This window comes from Propithecus coquereli, unplaced genomic scaffold (genome assembly GCF_000956105.1).
Source record: "Propithecus coquereli isolate 6110/MARCELLA unplaced genomic scaffold, Pcoq_1.0 Scaffold103, whole genome shotgun sequence".
NCBI lineage: Eukaryota > Metazoa > Chordata > Mammalia > Primates > Indriidae > Propithecus > Propithecus coquereli.
The window spans coordinates 3,283,347-3,302,802 of record NW_012134192.1 but is presented as its reverse complement, the minus strand read 5'-3'; the positions used below and the strand labels follow the sequence as shown (position 1 = coordinate 3,302,802).

General features: G+C 41.7%; 1 protein-coding gene across 1 annotated transcript in view; it reads left to right on the top strand.

Moving 5' to 3' along the window:
• Nucleotides 1-7: 7 nt before the first annotated feature.
• PIP4K2A (phosphatidylinositol-5-phosphate 4-kinase, type II, alpha) overlaps nucleotides 8-19,456 on the top strand; it is a 170,819-nt gene continuing 151,370 nt past the window's right edge. The window contains exon 1 of the mRNA XM_012644435.1: nucleotides 8-152. Within this exon, the coding sequence (XP_012499889.1) occupies nucleotides 9-152 (144 nt within the window). The 5' untranslated portion in view covers nucleotide 8. The remainder of the gene's footprint in view (nucleotides 153-19,456) is intronic.

The following is a 19,456-nucleotide window of genomic DNA, read 5'->3' as shown; positions in this document are numbered from 1 at the left end:
CGGCGGCCATGGCGACCCCCGGCAACCTGGGGTCCTCTGTCCTGGCGAGCAAGACCAAGACCAAGAAGAAGCACTTCGTCGCGCAGAAAGTGAAGCTGTTTCGGGCCAGCGACCCGCTGCTCAGCGTCCTGATGTGGGGAGTGAACCACTCGGTAAGGGCTCGGCTGCGGCGCGCGGTCCCCTTCCTCCTCCTCCTCTTCCTCCTCGCTCCCCTCCTCCTCCGGCTGCTGCTGCTGCGGGGCGGGGAGCCCGAGCCGGCCCCGGCCCTCGGGCTGTTCGCCCTCCGGGGCTGCTCGCCCGCCTCGGTGTCCCCAGCTCCGCGGCGCGCGCCCGCCCCTCTGGGCCGCCCGGACGCCACTCGCGCCCCCTTTGGATCTGGGGCCGGGTGCAGGACGCGGGGTCCCGTCTGCATCTGAGCCCCGCGGCCGGTGCCAGTGCCGCCCCGCGTCCGTCCGCCCGTGGGTCGGTCCCCGCCGCCCGGGAAGTGGGAAGTTTGTGCAGGGCACGGCTCCGCCTCGCTGTCAGCCCCAGCACGGGCTGCGGGGACCCGGTGCTGGAGATCGCTCCCCCTGTGTGGGGGGCGGCGGGGGCGCCCGCGTCCTCAGGCAGCGGGCAGGTGTACCCGTCCCAGGCAGGGAGCGCCCGGAGCCTCCCGCGGGAGGAGCGGGCTGAGGATACTGGAAAGCGAGGAGATTTGGAGCAGCAGCTTTAGTGCTTAGGTCCTTTTTTTTTTCCTTTAAAGGCAATATTATTGGACACAAGGGAGGCTTTTTGGCAAAGAAAAAGCTAATGTAAATATGGCTCTGATGTTGAGCATCTTCCCTGCTCCTCTCCCCGCATCGCCCTGCCGCTGTGCCGACTGAGGAGCCCTTGGCGGGGAGTCTGTCTCCCGACGCCTCCTCCCCCACTTTGGGGAGCCGGGCAGAAGTCACCGACTGCGGAAGGGCGGCCGGGGCGGGGACAGCAGGAGGGGGTCCTGGCAGGCGCGGACGGGAGGTGGTCTTAAGTTGCCTGCACCCGCTTGGGGGGGTTGTTTAAAAGGCCGGAGGAGAGCGCTTGGAAAGGTTAGCGTAGCACGCAGCCAGGGCTGGTGGAGGATGCGCCGCTGCGGGCTATGCGGACTGCGGTTCGAGGGTCTGAAATAGCCTCCTGCTGATCTTACTGCGAGAAACTCCTGCACTTTTAATCTACTTAGATAGGATCAGGAAACATGATAGGAGCTGTTGGCTCAGCCGTGAAAGTTTAAATGAGCCTGTGAATTTTGACCATGACCTTAGCCACTGCAGTCAGTCAGCATCTGAGCAAAAGTGTAAGTCTGCCTTTCGGTGCTTATGATTTCGATGGATGTCTGCTTCCCTTTCAGCATCATGGGAATGACAGAAAACCATGTTGGTTTCTTAAAAAGGACACTCTCACTGTAATGAAGTTGTTTAAAACGGCTCAAAAGCATCGCTTCTGTATTTTTGTTCCCCAAGCCGAGATGGGGAAAAGGTGAAACAGTATCACGATTGATTGTGTTTGCATGGAGTTGTGACTGCCTTTGAAAAATTTGAAGAGTGATTATTTGTATCCAGTTTAATGGCTGACCCGTTTATGTTCATTTTAACTTGCTACAGCTTCTTTAGCTATTAGGAATGTAAACTGTTACAATGGCATATGCTACATTATTGCACCAAAAACTCCTCCCCCAAGTTTTATTACAGAAAATGAAATTTAAGTCTGCAATCTAGAGTTCTGTATACTTTTAAGCTCTCTTATAATTTATGTTATTAGTTGTGTGTCCCTTATTACTAACATCGGATGTTGTAATAAAAAATAGGACGTGTGTACTGTAGAGCTTACTCATATTTGTGGGTGCTTTTATCTCCTTTGGAGTTCTGGCGTTTTGGTCAGGACAGTGTTTGTGTCTCAGGGTTTAATCCAGTAAAGTAGTGTCAACAATATGCTGCTGAAAAAGAGGGTGCTGGCTGGGAATGAGTCTGAATTCCTGTTTGCTTCAGAAAGTCTCGCAATATTGTGCTTGTTTTACAGTAACCATTTATGTTGCTACCTTATATTTTATGAATTGCTACATTTGTTTTAGAGTTTCTTGCTAATTGGAAATATTTTGAAACTACTTAAGGCTTATAAAAATAATGTATGATTTGTAGATAGTACATTTCGTGTTATTTTCTTTTGCTCTCAAGAAAATGTAGCAATTCTAAGTGTGCACAGCCAGAGCGAAGTTTCCATAATATACAATGTAAGCATGTTATTCATTCAGCACGTATATATTGACCACATTCAGCGTCATCTACTGTGGGAAAGATTGCTAAAACACCTCTCATATTTTTGTCCAAATATCCTTACTTTTGAGGGCTCTGAGTTGACATAAGCATGATCTAGTTCACAGCCGCCTTTTTCAAGTTGTCTATTTTCTTTAATATGTTAGTTTTGAAAAAAGAATGGAGGTATATATATAAAGGTGAAATCCAAACACTGAGATGCCACGTATTTCTGGTTGATTTCATGTGCACATCTATGTACCAAAGTTTATAGTACACTGTGAGAATAAATATGTCAGCACTGTTAAGAACAAACAAGCATAGTGTATATGAATGGGAACATTTAAGAAAGCTTAACAAAGAAGGAACCAATAATTCAAACCAGAGTCCTTACATTTCTAAAGTGCTCAGAATTAATGGGAAAAGATTTGTCATGAATATAGCTATTTTTTGCTTTTAAAATTTATTTGGACTCATCATAAGGATATTAAGGAATAACCACAAATTTGTAGCACTAAAGGGAAACCGCATATTTATTTTATCATGGAGGCATCTTATAAGGGGATTGGGCATCTTCTACATACTATGGTAAAATGCTCATTGGGTCTGTGTTCCAATTCTTTCTCTATTGACCTTGGGCATGCTAACCAGTTTGCATCTGTGAAGTGAGGTTGTTGGACTGGATGATTTCCAAGTTTTTTTCTAACTCAAGATTCAACTGTTTTTACAGTCTACTAGGTACATAGCATTATACTAGGATTTATAGAATCGTAATAGTATATAATAAAAGTTGTATTACTATTGTAACCTTGCTAATACAGCAGCATTCAGGGAATTTTCAAGGCCTTGACTTAGAAGGAAAGGAAATCTATGGTGATTTTTAAGAGACTGTGAACTAGAGTTTGTTATATTGATTGCAGTTGAACTGCATTGCAGTCTATTAAGTCAAAGTCTATTTGACTGAAATGTAACAACTTGCAATTAAGGTGAAAAATTTCAAGTCCATTGTGGTGGTAATGAAAATCTTGATTTGGGCAATGCTCAATGTCGGGAATAAGCCTGTTATTGTGTGGTTAATTTGATATGGTACTGCTTTCTAACTTAAAATACCCATCAGTGAATGGATCAGTGCCAATTTTTATTTTAAGTATTTTAAGCAGTGAATATAATTGAATACATAAAGGAAGAGATGACTTAAGAAGGCAGTTTTGTCTTGTTACATTTGGAATTACACTAAAAACGATTAGGCAGTAAGCATCTTAAAATGATATTTTAATAGCGTGTGAAGCACATTGAATGATATAGGCCAAGACTTGTTTTAAATAGATATCCTAAAAGATTTTTATACTCAGTGAAATGTGAGCCTTTTAGAAATTAGTATTTAAAAAGCTATTTAACTATCCAAAGGAAGACATTCATTATCTGTATAGAAAAATCTTCAAGGACATAAAACTTTTGCTTAAAACCAATGTATTTAGGAGTAGCCAAGTATTAACATTAGAGTCCTTTGGTTTCATGCCATAGAAACTCGAATGAGCTCCAGCAAAAGTTTCAAGTACTAGGAGAATTTGGTGGAGAGTCTGCCACAGTAGAAGGAAGACTGGTCAGCAAGCTATGAAGAGAGCCGGGTGCTTGGGTGTCGTGGAACGTTTCTGTCCGTTTTGGTTTTATTCTTCCTCGTAGCTCACTGACTTCCTCCACAGGACAAGGAACTAACGGTTTCTGAATTTCATCTTTTGCTCCCCAAAAAGGACTTTCTGTCTCTGATTCAGTTATAAAAATCCCATGGAAGGATTCTGATTGGTCTGGCTGTGGTCAGTGGACTGTTCCCCTGGACTAAGCAATTAACAACAAGATGGCAGCACCTGCCTGTTGGAGTTGGGGAAAGAACAGCCCCCCCAAAGAAGGGAAGGAGCCTGGGCAGGCAGTGTCAGGCAGGTCTCTGTCCTGGGGTGTTTACTTGGATGTCTGAGGGTCCTACCTGTGGGAGTCTGTGGGGGCCAGCCCGAAAGCCACATGCCGTGTTTTGTGTGGGTTGGAGAATGCATGGTGTTCTTGGCAGCACTTACATAGCTTTTATTAATAATATAGTCTCAACAAGGTCTAGGACTTGAAATAGACACATACTACATTGTCGAAATAGTTTTTTTTTTTTTTTAAAGGTTCTTGGGTTTATATTTGAGCACTTAAAAAAGATAAAAGAAGGAAGCTAGGTCTAAAAATGATATGAATGACTATGAAATGATATTGACTGAATAGACTATAATGAGGCAATTGAATTAAAATAAACACCAGTTAGACATCAGGTGAAATTCGTTGAATGGAATGCAATTAATCATTCAATCAAGAACCAGTCTCCTCAAACTTATTTTTTTTCTTCCTTTTACTTTTCAGAGGAAAGAAACATGCCAAGCAGATATGTACAAAATTTATTATGACGGAAGTAGTTTTATACTCTCCAAAACTTGGGATTATATCTGGAGAAAGGAATACAATTTCTTCTCTTCATCAAGTACCTTAGTGTGAACTTTAGTTACTCTAAGTACTAAATGCTTTACTAAACTTTGGTATTCAAAATGATGTCCCATGGCAGGTCAGTGATCTCTCCTCCCTAGGCAAGATTACTTGCTGTGCCTTTAGAAAGATGATCAGTAAAAATTGTAATAAACCAACCAAATGTATTTTAAGTTGATTGGAAAATGCAGTCAACTAGAGTAATTAGTTTTGCTAACATATATCCTTTGAAATACAAATTTTGGAATTGAAAGGAATTGGTGCAATTTGGCAAAATGGTTTGTGGTCAGATAGATGAAGTTCAAGTCCTGGCATCAGCAGTTATGGGCTCTTTGAGCAGCAGTTTTGGGCTCTTGGGCCTCAGTTTATGCATTCTTGAAATGGAGGTAATGAGGATTACCTAGCAGGGTTATCTCGAGGGTTAAATGAGATAATGTATTTAAGGCCTAGTATGGTAATTAGCACACCGTAAGAATTCAGTAAATGATATCTAAAAATGATAAAATTTGGATGCAGTTAGGCTGGTGCCATATTAAAAGCACCAGACCAGTGCTTCTTAAAATTAATGTGCATATGAATTTACCAAGTCAACTTCTTAAAAATACAGACCGTGGTTCAGCAGGTGTGGAGGGGGTGCAACCTGAGACTCTGCGTTTTATCATGCTCTCAGGTGAAGGACATAATGAGTCCTTGGAAGAATGGTGACCCTATGATAGATTAGGGTAAATTAGAACTCTGGTAGAGAAGCTGGGACACTGGGGAAGCTTGGCTTTGTGGGAAGGATGGAGGGAGAAGAAACTGGAAGCAAGAAAAACTCAGCAAGGAGTCTGGCAGAATTAGATGCTCCAAAGAGCTTGACATTTGTGGTTGTACTTTTTGCAAGAGTGGTTGAATTAAGGGTGTGGGTGTGAAAGCTTGAAGATTTAAGGAGTGAATGAGTGGAAGTAGAGGCAGCTTCTCTTTTTAGAAAGTAACTAGAAGGAAGGTGAAAGATGCCATTTTGTTTAGGAATACCTAGGGTTTTTCCTTGATTCCATCTCTTCCTTTCCATTCTCACCCTTATCGTTCCTAACCAGATTTGTTTCCCTCTTTCCTAAACTGTTAATAAAACTCCGTGGCGTGTTTCCCTGGATCTGCTTTTGTCCATATTTCCTTTTTTTGTTTGTTTTTTGTACCATGGACCTCTATGGCAGTCCGGTGAAGGCAATGGACCCCTTCTCAGAATAATGCTTTTTAATGAATAAGCGAAATTACAGAATACGGAGGATATATCCTACCAAGGTCATGGATCCCTTGAATTCTATCCATGGACCATTTGGAGGTTTGTGGAGCCCAGTTAAGAAATGATAAAACGTAGCAAATTATTAGATTGTATCTTAAATTAATGGTTACTTTATCCTAGTACGTAGTATAATGTCATTATTTTACTTGGCGTCCTTATATATTTTTGAGTTGTAAATTATCACTTTAGAATTATCCATATGCCCTTGCTTTACTTTTTGTATCTGTTTTGCTATCATGTTCTTTCTTGTATCTTTAACACCTACCTCCACTAGAGATTAGGTTGTTCGAGGTGTCAAAAATCTAATTCACATTGATTAGTTGCAAGTTATGTCAGCTATTGACTTGATATTTCACCTTTTTTTTTTTTAAACATAAGAGACACTGCAAGATGCTTTAGATACAAAATGAATATATTGTGGATGCTGCCTTCAAATCGCTCATAAATGCAGGGGACACAGACACAAGACGTATACATATACACAAATAACCAGAATGTCAAGAATGCTGGAAGTGGAGGGTATTGAATAGCATAGGCAGAGTGTAGGCCTCATTAAGAAGAAGACTTTGAACAAAGGCATAAGTAGGTGAAGGGCCTGGACATAAGGACATCTGGGTGAAGAGCATTTTAGGCAGAGAGATTGGCCTGTGCAAAGGCCCTGAGGCTGGCACATGCCTGGCATGTTCAGGGACCTGCAGGGAAACTGGTGTGGCTGGGGCAGAGTAAGAAAGGGGTGAAGTGGCAGCAGATGGGGCCAGGGTGATAACAGGGGCTGGAGCATGATCACTTCTGCCTGGGGGACTTGGAGAAGTCTTGAGAGGAGGTGACATTGAGGAGGACCTTGAAGATTAAGTAGAATGTCCCAGCTGCAGATGAGGAAAGGCACGTGTGGCCAAGGGGCCAACAACTGGTGAAAGCAAGCAGTTTCAGGAATCGAGCAGTCTGCTGTCGCTGTGGCCTAGGGCCTGGCCACACTCAAAACGTTCACAGGCCGGTGGCCCCAGCCAGCACCTAGGAACCTGTTAGAAATGCAGGGTCTTGGGCCTCTGCGGACCTACTGGAGCAGAATGTGCATTTCAACCAGACAGGTGATTGTAAGAACATTCTAGTTTGAGAAGCACCAGCCAGAGTAGATCTTTGGTTTCAAGCCCTGGGGTTCCTTGGATATGCCTCACAGGCAGGTGGGATAAGTTAGCTTCCTCCAGGATAGCTTTGCTTTTGTCCTCATTGTCATCTTTAAAAAAAAAAATGGGGTATTGAATATAATATGTACAGGGAAAAAAGGTTCTGCAGCCAAAGGGGTTGGAAACCACCGAGGTAGATGATGAGAATGTCGGGAGAGGGTTGAAAAGGGAGCTTGAGGCCACCTTCGAAGGGCCAAGCAGTCTGATGTTTTGCCGGAGAAAAACCAACAACAGTTCTGACCAGGGTCACTTTACAATTTGCCACAGATCTGAAATGGCACTGGACCCTGAGATTTTACTGTCCCCCTTATGTGTTCTCTGCTCTCTCAAATCATTTCTTCCTTTCCCCCCTCTCCTTACACTTCTGCCTGGTGTCTTGTCCCTCTGCCCTCCCCAGGCTGAGAGCGTCATCTGGAAGACCTTGAACAGACAGACGCCGCCAGCTTCTGCTCTTCCTAACTTCTGGACCGCTGGGTCCATCAGTCTGCAGCCCTGCTGGAGAGCTGCACTGCCCCGCTTGGCTATTTAAATTTCAGTTAATAAAACTTAAAATTCAGTTTTTCATGCCAAGTGCTCAGTGGCCCCACGTGACTATTGAATGGGACGGTGTGAGCACAGACGCTCCCCACGGCCGCGCCTCCCGCCGGGCAGCGCTTGCTGCAGAAACAGCAGGAGCTCCCCTTGCCCTCAGTCTCTCACCTTAGCAACCCCTCTCTTTCTCCGCTCCATTTTATAGCAGGAGTTGGAAAGTCTTGTCCAAAGCGCGGAGCTCTCCTATGTCTATGGGGACCCCCCCACCTCCTTATTTTAATCCAGCTTTCGTCCCCGCCACGCCGAGGAAATTGCTCTTGTCAGCATCACCAGCAAAGCTCAGGTTTTCAAATCCAAGGGTTTCTTTCTTTCTTTTTTTTTTTTTGCTTTTGTTTTCCTTCTGCCTTGATGGCCAGTGCTTCCTTCTTAGGTGTTGTATCAGGCTCCTCATCCTTTGTTCAGTCTCAAAATGTTGGAACATGTCAGGCCTCTGCCCAGGGTCGTCTTCTCTAAGTACATCAATTTTACCTGCATAGTCTTGTTTAGTCTCATGCCTTTTGATACCGTCTTACGGTGATGGTTGAGAAACTTCTATCTTCAGCTCCAACTTCCCTCTGGGGTTCTATGTTCAGTGTCTTACCAGATGTCTTATGTGCGTACCTGATAGGATCTCAGATGTCCCAAGCAGGACTCTTGCTTTCTTCTGCCTATTCTGCCCCACCCTGCGCATTGTGCCCTAAACCAGCATCTTCCCATCTCAGTGAACGGACCACCATCTGCCCACGTGCTCAACCAAAAGCCCAGGGACTAACCTTGACTCCTCTTCTCTCCACTCCTTTCCCACATCCCATTTTTGAGTCCTGAGTCTGCAGTTTCTCCCTTCCTATTGAAATCCTTTCTCGAGAACGTAGTAGCCTCCTAAGTGGTCTCCCTGTACTCAGCCTTGCCTTGTTTCGACCCAGATTCTGCCCAGCAGCGGCAGAATGATCTTTCTGAACTGTAGGTGATACCATGGCACTTTGTCAGTTCCACTTTCCAGGGGCTTCCCACTGCGTTTAGAATAAAACCCAAACCCTTTTCTACAGCTTTCGAGGTCTCCCTGGCCTGGCCCCTACTTCCCTCTTTGCCCTCAAGCCTTAACACGCTCTTCCTGACTCCTACGCTGCAGCCACACGGGGCTTTTTCTGTTCCTAAAACAAGACAAGCTCAGAGCAGCCACGGAGCCTCTGCATTTACTTTCCTCTTTGTCTGGAATGTTCTTCCCTCAGATCCCTGAATAGCTGGCTCCCAGTTTGTCACTTTAGTCCCTCAGCTGAAGGGTTGCCTTCTCAGATGGTCTCTGATCTCCTAAACTCTGGCAGCCCCTTCGCTAGCAAATCACTCTTTTATTTTCTCTGTGACACTTAACACTCTCTGAAACTGAGTTGTTTGCGTGTTTATTGTTTAACTGCCCCGACTATTAACAGAACATTAAGTCCACAGTGGAGACTTTGTCTTATCTACCAGCTTTCTCCTGCGCCTCGTGCTTTTATACAGTAGGCGCTCAATACATATTGCTGGATGCATGAATGCAGCTGGGATTCTCAACCGTGGGCCATTAGTGCTCATGTGGGGCACCACGAGTCCCCTCACGTTAAATTTTCACCAGCGTTGTAAAATTTGTTTTTGTTGCGATCGAGCACAGTCTTTAGAGCGTTTTGCCGAGCTGGCTGCGCAACGCATTCGAGAGTGGGGAAAAGTCGCTGCGAGTTGGTGATGAGAGGCATGGGGTAACCGCAAGCCCACGCCAAAGAAAGAGCTTCTGTTGACAACAGCACGCAAGAACTGCGCCTCGTGAACACAGCGGAGAAGGTTCAACGAGGAAAGAGCTTCTCTCAGACAACGGCAGAATGTCGCAGGGCCGCCAAGGGAATTGTGTGAAGACTGTGAATGTATTTCGAAACAATCTGAGATACGATTACGTAGAAGAGTGCCCGGCAGTGTGACTACTGACTCGGTCTTTTAATGGCTTCAGATACGCCTGTCAAAATTCCAGTATTCGGAAGTGTGCCATAAGTTAAATTTAAGATTCTATACCCATTTTGAGAATAGTGGTGGTCATTGCAGTATCTCAAGCCTTTATGGGCGTTTTTTCTACTGTGCGTTGTTTCTGTTGGTTCTTGCTCATGGTGCCTCGTTTGCCCTGTGTGTTTGGCTAGTTTTGGCTCTGAGAGGCTCATTTCCCTTGTGCCATTGTTTGGGGAGGATTCCTGGAGTCTCAGGCTAAAGGTGTAGGTATGTTGCTCCAGAGAGAGTTGTTTGTGTTTCCCCAGTGTCTAGGGGCTCTATAGACTAAGACCATTTGAAACTAAATTCACTGCTTGGGGTGTTTGGGACCTCGTGGTGATATAAACTCGGGCTGTAGTCCCCCTGGGCATGGAGCCGGTTTACTTTTATTTGACCCATTGTAGCTTTTTGGAGAAATGATTTCCTATTGGACTCCACTCCTCGGGTGGGCCATAGGCTTTGACTTCTGTTCCTCTCCTCTTCGTGAGACCGTCAGAGCCCTCAAAGCCAAGGTGGCCTCACTGCTCTTGCACCCAGCTTTCACTTAGATTTTGGCAGGGTAACTCTCTCCCACCTCTTCAACTTAGATGCCTTTAGGAAGAGGCTTAAAAATATTTTATTCAAGATGATTACTTGTTGTCAGTGGCAGAGTGGATCTGAATTATCCTATCAGCAGAAATGGAAATCAGCGTCAGAGTCTGAAAAGAGAGGGAATGACAGCGCGAGAGAGCGTGGCGAGTCGGAGCACTGTGGGGCTCTGTGGCCTCCCTGGGACGGACCAGGGAGGGGACGTGGTGGGACAGGAGGAGGAACTGTAGGGAAGAAGGAAGGTCATCTGGGCAGGAGGTGATGGGAACCTGAACTTGGGCCGTGGTAGCAGAGAAGGGATGGGCCCAGAGGTCGCTATTTCAGAGAGAATCGGCTGGGTTTGGTGGCCGTGGAAGGGAACAGATAGGAAGGACTCACCAAGGGAGTTTCCTTACCCTTTACACCCTCCATCACATTACTGTTATCTTTTGGGCCCTCTGCTAAAAACAGTCTTTATTATCTACGCTTAGGTTACTGATATGTAGAAATGGTTATATTTCCCATGTTGAAATTTTCACACATGCTAACAATTTAAAAAGATAGCATTTGACAGAGAATTCAGCATTTGATGTCTTCAGTCTAAATAGATCCCCGAGATGTGGTTTAATGGTCCAGCTTTAACCAGTACCTTATTTTATAAAAAGTGTTATTTTTCGTATCTAAAGTTCTACCAGTAACCTATAACTGGTTTAGGGTTTTTTTCAGATGTTTTCCAATAGTGTCAGTAGTTTGGAGTGACCCATATATAATTCTCAACCAGCTCTTGTGCTTCTTGTGAGCTTTTGTACAATGTCTGCAGAGATTAGGAGTGGAGTTTGTATAGGATTTTTTCTTTCTCAAGCTAACTATACTGGTGAGGATAGGGCCTCTAGCTTTTTAACCATTAGTGTGAATAACTAGACTTCTGGGGGACCCAAAAACTGAAGATTTTTGTCTTAAAGTATTTTTGTCTTCTACTAGCTTATTTCATTCTTTTATAAAACATTTACTTTAAAAAAAATATTCTTAGAATCAAACTTAACATGTCATAGTATTAAGACTTTTTCTTTTGTTTTCCCTTAAAGGTATTTAAGAATGGTTTTCTCCCTTATTATTTAATGAGGACCATTAAGTTACCTTTCACTCTCAATGCCATGGATAGAATTAATCTTGGTTTCTTTAGGTATAATGTTTTCTATTTCACCAGTACTTTATAACTTACCTTCTGCTTGCCTTTATAACTGACAAAATCCAAAGTTGTGTATAGTATTTTATAAGGCCTATACCTGAAAAGTTAACTTTTGGCTTATCTATGCTGTAGTTTGATCATCTTAAAAAAAAGTAGGCACATATTATGTGAGGTTTTTTGTGTGTGCACGTGTGTGGTTATGTGAAAATTCCTACTGACGAGACCATGAATTAAGTCACCATTATTTTTAACTAAAAATCTGTATTGAAAAGATTGAAGTTATTTGAAGTCTGGAGGACTTCAAATATTGGAGTCTGAGGTCTTTGTATATATATTTCAGTTTACTTCAGTATACATTCCATTCCGTTCTAAGAGGTCTCACTTTCAGCCCAAACCAGCTGTCTCATGGGGGTGTTGTTTGTTAAAGGGGGAATAGTGTGAGAGTGTGGCTGGTTAAACCCATCACCAGCATTCGACAAACAGCCTAACACAGCTCTTCTCAAAACTGACTCGAAACTTTATATTGACTATGTAGAGAGAAGAATTTTTATTACCTCTCCAAAGAATATTCTTACACAAACAGATCTTTTGAATAAGATCTTTTTTTATTTATTTGGCAAAAATTTATTGACCATTTGCTTATTAGACACTGATCAAGGCCTTAGAGAAAGAAGTATGAAAAAGTCTGCCTGTAAGAAAGGAGTTCACAGTCTTACCGGGAAGATGGGCATGGAATGATATAAACAAGGTGGTAAATTGGTGAATTAACAGAAGTGCCTCATTCAAAGTTTATTTGGTTGCTCATAACAGTCACACAACTCAGAATAGCTGAAGTTAAAAATAGAGGGAGTGTTTGTTGGGTAACTCCTGGAGCTTAAGAGCAGGAACCTCAACTGAGCTTCACATAGACCAGGATCCAAAGCACCTCCTTCCGTCACTTTCTCTCTGGGCAACATGGTCTCTAAGCTTTGCACCACTTTTTGTGAACCTTTCCTCCAAGAATATTCGTTTCTCTCAACCTCTTTGTGCAAGTAGACCTCACATAGCTCCTAAGTTTATTTGTCCCCAGATCCAGGTACATCAGATGGTAATTAACTACTCTGAATCCCAATTTCAGATTTCTTAAGACTGAGACAAAGAGTTAGGGACCATCCAGATCCAGCCACCTGTGGCTGTAGGAGCAGGGTCTCCTGGAGTGTGGGCTGGGCTGCTGGGCAGCTCCTGGTGGGGCACCGCCCCCCACCACACCCTCCCCAGGATTGTACACACAGACACTACGAGACAGCAGAGGATTAATAAACTACCCTGGCACAGTTAGTGTTATTTGCATTAGATCTTGAAATTCTTCAAGAATTGAGTTGAAATTCACCTAGTAGGGAAGCTGGAGAAAACGAGTCATAGGCAGAGTAAGTAACATACATAAAAGCATGAAGGGCATGTGGCATTTTCAGGGAACTGCTGAGCCTTTCTGCAAGTGTCATTATACTCCCCATCTTCTAATTCTGTGGTTTTCTTCTTTTCCATTCTTATGGACATATTTCTATTTAAATTACTTCTGTTTGCATAATTTCTTTAGGCTTGGTCCGTTAGCCTTAGAATCATATCTGCAAGTTGCTGGACACCCTAACATTCAGAACATTCAGAATCTGTAGTTGCAATAAGTAGGCTTTGGGTTTTTGGTTTTGTTTTTTTTTTCTTTTTCCCCAACCTGGACTTTGAGGAAGTTGTTCGGTATTAGTCAACCCAAGAATGACCTCTGTAGCTTTCCACGTAAACTGCATAAAGGCTCTGGGCCGTGGGGGCAGGTGGGGGCTGACATCAGTATTGCCACCTGCACACCATGGCAAAGGGCTGCATTAGCCAGAGACAGGCACCCTTTTTTTGGTTTTCGCGCACACAGGAGGCTCATTTTCTGGTGTGCACAGAGGTGCCCTGTGTGCTAGCAGCTGCCACGCTTTGCCCTGATTTTCTTGGGTCGTGCATCGAAAATTTCTCATGTCAAATTCCCAAGTGTTGGTATCTTTGAGGAAGCTTTCAGGTGGTGTTTAGGCTGGACAGAAGAAAAGAAAGTGGGATTTATAAGGTTCCCTTACAGATTTGAATCTCTTTCAGAAAATGCACAATTGTGCAGTCTTTCCTGCTACATGCTGTTTCTATGATGCAGATTAGTTTATACAACACTGGTACATAGGGAATGTGGCGTAAGGTGCAGGAATTGGTTCGTAGATAGTTTTCCTTGAGGATGTCACCGTTCAGTGCCTCCAAGTGACTGCAGCTGGATGCGAAGTACACTAACACAGCCGAAAGCACAAACCAGGTTGGAAGGCAGGGCCACACACCTTGCTCATTTATCTCTGCTGTCCTCTTAGATGGCCAGGTTTTCCATCTTGGAAGTACTCATTTTAGGGTTCTGTTTAATCTTTGGGCTTTTTGCCCTAGTCTGTATAACTTAGAAACTCCATTATTCTTTACAATCCTTCCATCAACCAATCTTCACCTTTCTATTTTTAACATCCATTCTATATTTATTAGAAATTAAACATTGTCAAAAACTGATATGTATATTTTTAGGATTTTTATTTTTAAGCATTCCGGTCATTGGGTTTCATAGGTTTCGAGTGCTCTGCCTAAAATCTGGTTTTGTGAGTGTGTGTAGAACTTAAAGTTTTTCTGAAGTACATAATATTGCATTACAACAGAAACGTTTGTTATTTACAATTTATTTTGAACAACTATATGCCCAGGCTGGAAGCCTCCCAAAGAAACACACAATCCATGCTGGTTGTTTTGTTTCCAGGGATAACCACAAGCTAGAGGCCTTGTTGTCTAAGGGGCCCATAGCCTAAAAAGTTTGAAGACACTACTCTAAACAAGCAGAAAATTCATTTCTATATGGGCCCTTTGCAACTCCTTAGTGATCCTCCTCGGGCCTCACTGTGTCTCTCTCCCAGTTTCTCACACTCCCGGTGTCCAGCATGTTCGGGTGCCTGTCACAGGTGTGCCCTGACCCCTAAGTTTCCATTCTCCAAATGACTTTTCTCCCCGTGCTAACCACCAGCTCCCCTTTCCACAGTTTGCTCGAGCTCGCTTCTGTGCTCAGGAACTTGAGAAGAAACTTTCTTTGCAACTGGCCCCTCTCTCTAAGACCCACATCCTCAGGCTCTTGCCACATTAGGACTTGGAACATGTTTCCTGTAGGAACAAACAGCCAACTTACAAATGAACATTTGGAACACAATCCATTCATAAATTAGGTTCTGCCTGCACCCAGATGAAAAGTTCAGATGCTTTGGCATCAAAAGAACTGTTCAGAAATAGTTATTGTTCCTGAAATTATGATAAATCCATAAAGCACTTATGTACTTTTTTTTTGGCACATTCAGCCAAAGTAGGAGGACAGGAGCACATTTTGGGGACATTTTAAAAGGAAAAAAAATACGTTAGGAGAAGCTAATACATCTTTTTGTCTTATTGACTTTTCTCTTGCAATTTTGGCATCAGATATTCACAAATTTAACACATGCCAACGAATATTTAATTTAGTAAATAGCCAATAGTGAATATTTTTATTATATGTTATATAAAGCTGCTTCTTATATTTATTTAGGTGAACTAGAAACATTCATGGTTTCAGTGGAACTTAAGTTCTAATAAGTACAGATAAATAGTATATTTTCTGAAAAACCTGAAAAATAAACATAAATATAGGGACGCAACCAGTGTTAATGTTTTGGTGTGTTTCTTTCTAATATTTTTTTTTTTAAATCTCATTGAGATTATACTGTTTATGTTTCATCATTTTACTATGTATTCTTCACAATGATAATTTTTAACTTTTAATGACTGCTTAATAGTCTAATGAAGTTTTACTAGTCTGTACAATGGTTCCAGTTTTTTTGCTACCATAACTAATGCTGCTATCAACATCTCCTTTTATAAAGCTTTTTCTTATTTTAGATGATTTCCTTAGAATAGATTCCCCTTTGGGGGAATTTATTTGGTCAAAGGGTATAAATATTTTAAGGCTCTTGGTACATGTTGCCAAGTGCTTTCAAAAAGGGCCGTACCAGTTCATAACCTGAGCAGTGTGGGTGAGAACTTCTTTACCTCCTGCTTTGAGTATATTCTCGGTTGAACAGCAAAGATTGGAATAAAAGATATCCTCTTCTTTGCATATGCTCTTAACCCATTTAAATCTGTTTAGAGGGATTTTCAACAGCTTAACAAAAGAGGTGCACATTTGGGTAACGTAGGGGTGTCAGATCTGGGGGTTGGCCGTCTGGCCCAGGAGTCTGCCTTCTAAGGAGAGCTGCTTTCAACTGACCCACTTCTTACAATATTTTTCTTCATTCTGCTCCAGGGAGAGAGTCCCTGGGTTCCAGAAGCAGGTCGGTGTCCACTGCCTACGGTTGGCTCACTTGAGCTGGCCAAACACCACGTGACTTATATTAATAGCATACCCAATCCATTAGCATTCAGTGGCAGGCAGAATTCTTCAAATGTAAGTAGGCTAGTCAGGAATTTGCAGTTGGTTATCCAGTCTGACTCCTTAACATTAGATTCGACCTATGGATGCTTCACGTGGCAACTGTTCAGAAAACGTAATGTGACATCCACTAGAGTCCGTTATTAGAGCAGCGTGTGTTTGCTTTTTAAAGGTTGAATGTTATCACCGCTCTGTAGGCCCATAGTTTGGCTTGGAGCTTGATTTCACGTGCTGGCCACTCTGTCCGGCATTACCTGATGTAAGTATGTCGGTCACCTGTGCTGACTTCGCAAACGTTCTGAAGCCCAGCGAGGCAGGTAGAGGAGGCTGGAGCTTTGCCGGATAACTGGGAGGGCCCAAGCTTCTTTCTGTTTAGATAACAGACATTCAGAAAGGAGAAAGCAATGCAATTTTAATTTTAGCTCTTTTGCATACTATAAAAAGCTTTTTTTTTTTTTTTTTTTTGGCTAAAGAAAATGAACTCCTGAGAACATTGAAGAAAAATGAAGAAACAAAGGCGGAGCTCTCTTAGAGAGAAAGGAAAGGTCATGCTTATAAACCATCACCATCCAGATAAACTGTTATTTCCACTTTATGGGGATGTGTTTTATTGTGACCGTGGTTAACTACGTTGCCAATTCTTAGGAGGCCTAAATTACTGACTATTTTAGATGGATACAGGCTGTAAAATTAGCCCTGGGATAATACATTTCTTTTAAAACTTAACCTTAATGGATTCTTATTTTTTAGAGCTTGAATTAAGTAGAAAATTAAGGGTCCTTTATAAAAGACGATAATATGTATTTAACTTGGATTAATAGAGAGTTATTCCTCATTCTGTTATTTTAAAATATTAAATGTTTGACACAAAAACATCATTCTGAATAGGCTTTGGGAAGTAGGCTTTTCAGTATAAATTAACTATATGCAATGTTTTAGTAACTTCAAAATAAGAACTTTAAAAAATATGTATATAAATTTTGTATGCCCTTTATTTTTGAAAAAGTAGCTTGTTTTCTTGGGATATTTGGGCTAAACACAATACAATGTGTCTGTATATTGAAATACTCTGTTGCCATTACACATGTTGGTGGAGGTGGGTGTACTGATACAGAGATGTGACTGATTTGTTGAGTGAGAACGTGGCCAGTATGTATTTAAAATATTATGTGTCTCATGAAGGAGGAGGGATTATAGATGGTTTTTCACTTTCTACTATATCTTTCTATAGATTCCTTTTAAAAAAATATATTGAGCATCCGGTCCTTTTATGATGGGGGGGGAAACCAACTCATATTCTAAGGTGAGGTGGGTAGTGGGAAGAAATCTTTCATACAATCTTCTATACTGTCTGTATCCAAGGGTTCCACATTCGCAGATTCAACCAACCACTGATCAAAAATATTCGAGAAAAACGTATACACAAAGAGTGCGATGTGCACCATCTGGGGGATGGACACGCTTGAAGTTCGGACTTGGGGGAGGGGAGGGAAGGGCAACATACGTAACCTAAACATCTGTACCCCTATAATATGCTGAAATAAAAAAAAAAAGAAAAAAATATTTGAGGAAAAAAACAATAAAAAACAACACAACAATAAAAAAATACATATAAAAGTACCAATACAGTATAACTATTTACATGGCATTTACATTGTATTAGGCACACTGTAAGTGGTCTAGAGATGATTTAAAGTGTGTGGGAGGATGTGCGTAGGTTATATGTAAACACTACTCCATTTTTATCATGGACTTGAGAATCTGTGGACTGCAGTATCTTCAGGGACCGCAGATACCAAGTGATGTTGAATTTGATGAGGCAGAACCAACTCATACATTTTGGTTTGCAAAATAGATACATCTGCTTGATAGAAGGGATTTTTTTGGAGGGTGGGTAGTTATCCCAGAAAATCCTTCGATTTAAAAGAAGTAGTGATTGTATTGGAAGAAACAATTAGGTAATAAATAATTCTGAAAGTTGTCACTTTTTGTGAGTTTGAGAAAAAGATAACCTGCAGTGATTACCACTTACTTACCTGTAGGTATCTAAGTTTTTATTGTGCACCTCATCAGTGAAACAATTTGAACATGTGCTCTCGGTATATTAATTTTTATTTATAAGTTTCATGTGTATACTACTGCATTTTTAAATGTTTCTTTTATACTACAGAGAAGTTTTTAAAGGATGCATTAAAGATGAATATTAATACCTAAAAACTTGTTCTCATGAAAAATGATCATTGATAGTGTTAAAAATTGTCATCACTATGTAATGGGTTTGTTTGGGTTTTTTTTTTGTTCACATGAAGGCTATGTAGATAAATTCATGTCATCGTTTTTAAATATGCTGGTGAATACTTTGAGATAAAACAATTTGAAGATCTGGTCCTCCATTCAATTTCTTTTGCTGTTTGGTTTTAGAAGTTATAATAGCTACAGATGTTACCTCACAAAGATATACTGATCCAAATGGATGAAGTACATTATCGACTGTATTTATTACCTAGTGATTCTCATTTTCAAACCATCTACCAGTTATGCAGAAATTTTTGTGAAAATTTGGTAAATTTCTGTTTTCCCTGTTATTAAGTTCTCATAAAATATGTTTTAGTTTATATTAATAAGAACAAAGGGGTTAAAAATTAAAAACTTTTCACATTTGTGGAACATTTCAAAATGGGTTAGAAAATGTTTTCTAAGTTCTTTGTGGCTACAAAAGCACATTTCTTTTCCAAATGCTTTCTCCATAGGATGAGTTTTTTTCCAAAAAAGTAGTTATTTTCTTGTGCTTGTTAAAACTTCATCTTTACCTTGAAGGCACTGATTAAGTAAGCTCACTAAAAAAAAAGTCTGCATATTACTGACAGCCACTGTAATCATAGAGTAGGTCAGGATATTTGGAACAAATTGTATTTATGTAAGAGAAAAATGTGTTAATCATCCTTAAAACAAGTCTTCTATGTATTTTGCCATGGGAGAGCTGGAGCACTGCTGTATGGTGCAAAATATTTCTGGGGTTACTTCCCCCCTCGTTACTTAAAGGTTTTGTTTTTTTATACCACATAGATAGTCGGCATCCTACTGTAAATAAACTGAACAGATGACAGAGGGGCACACTGACACATCCTGAGTTATTAATATATAAGCCACGTGTGACCATCTAACATACGAACCCAAATAAGGGTTGCTGGTCTTGATAAAAGCTGCATTTCTTACCTTTTAAGGTAAATTTAAGTATAAATAGGTGTCCTGATGATTTCTTTTTGCATCCAGTTGATTGTCTTACTTATTCCTTCCCCAGACACAGCCCTTGGGAGATTTTCAATTCAAGTACAGTCACCCCTTTGGAATTCCCGGGAGACTGGGTCCAGGACCGCACAGATACCAAAATCC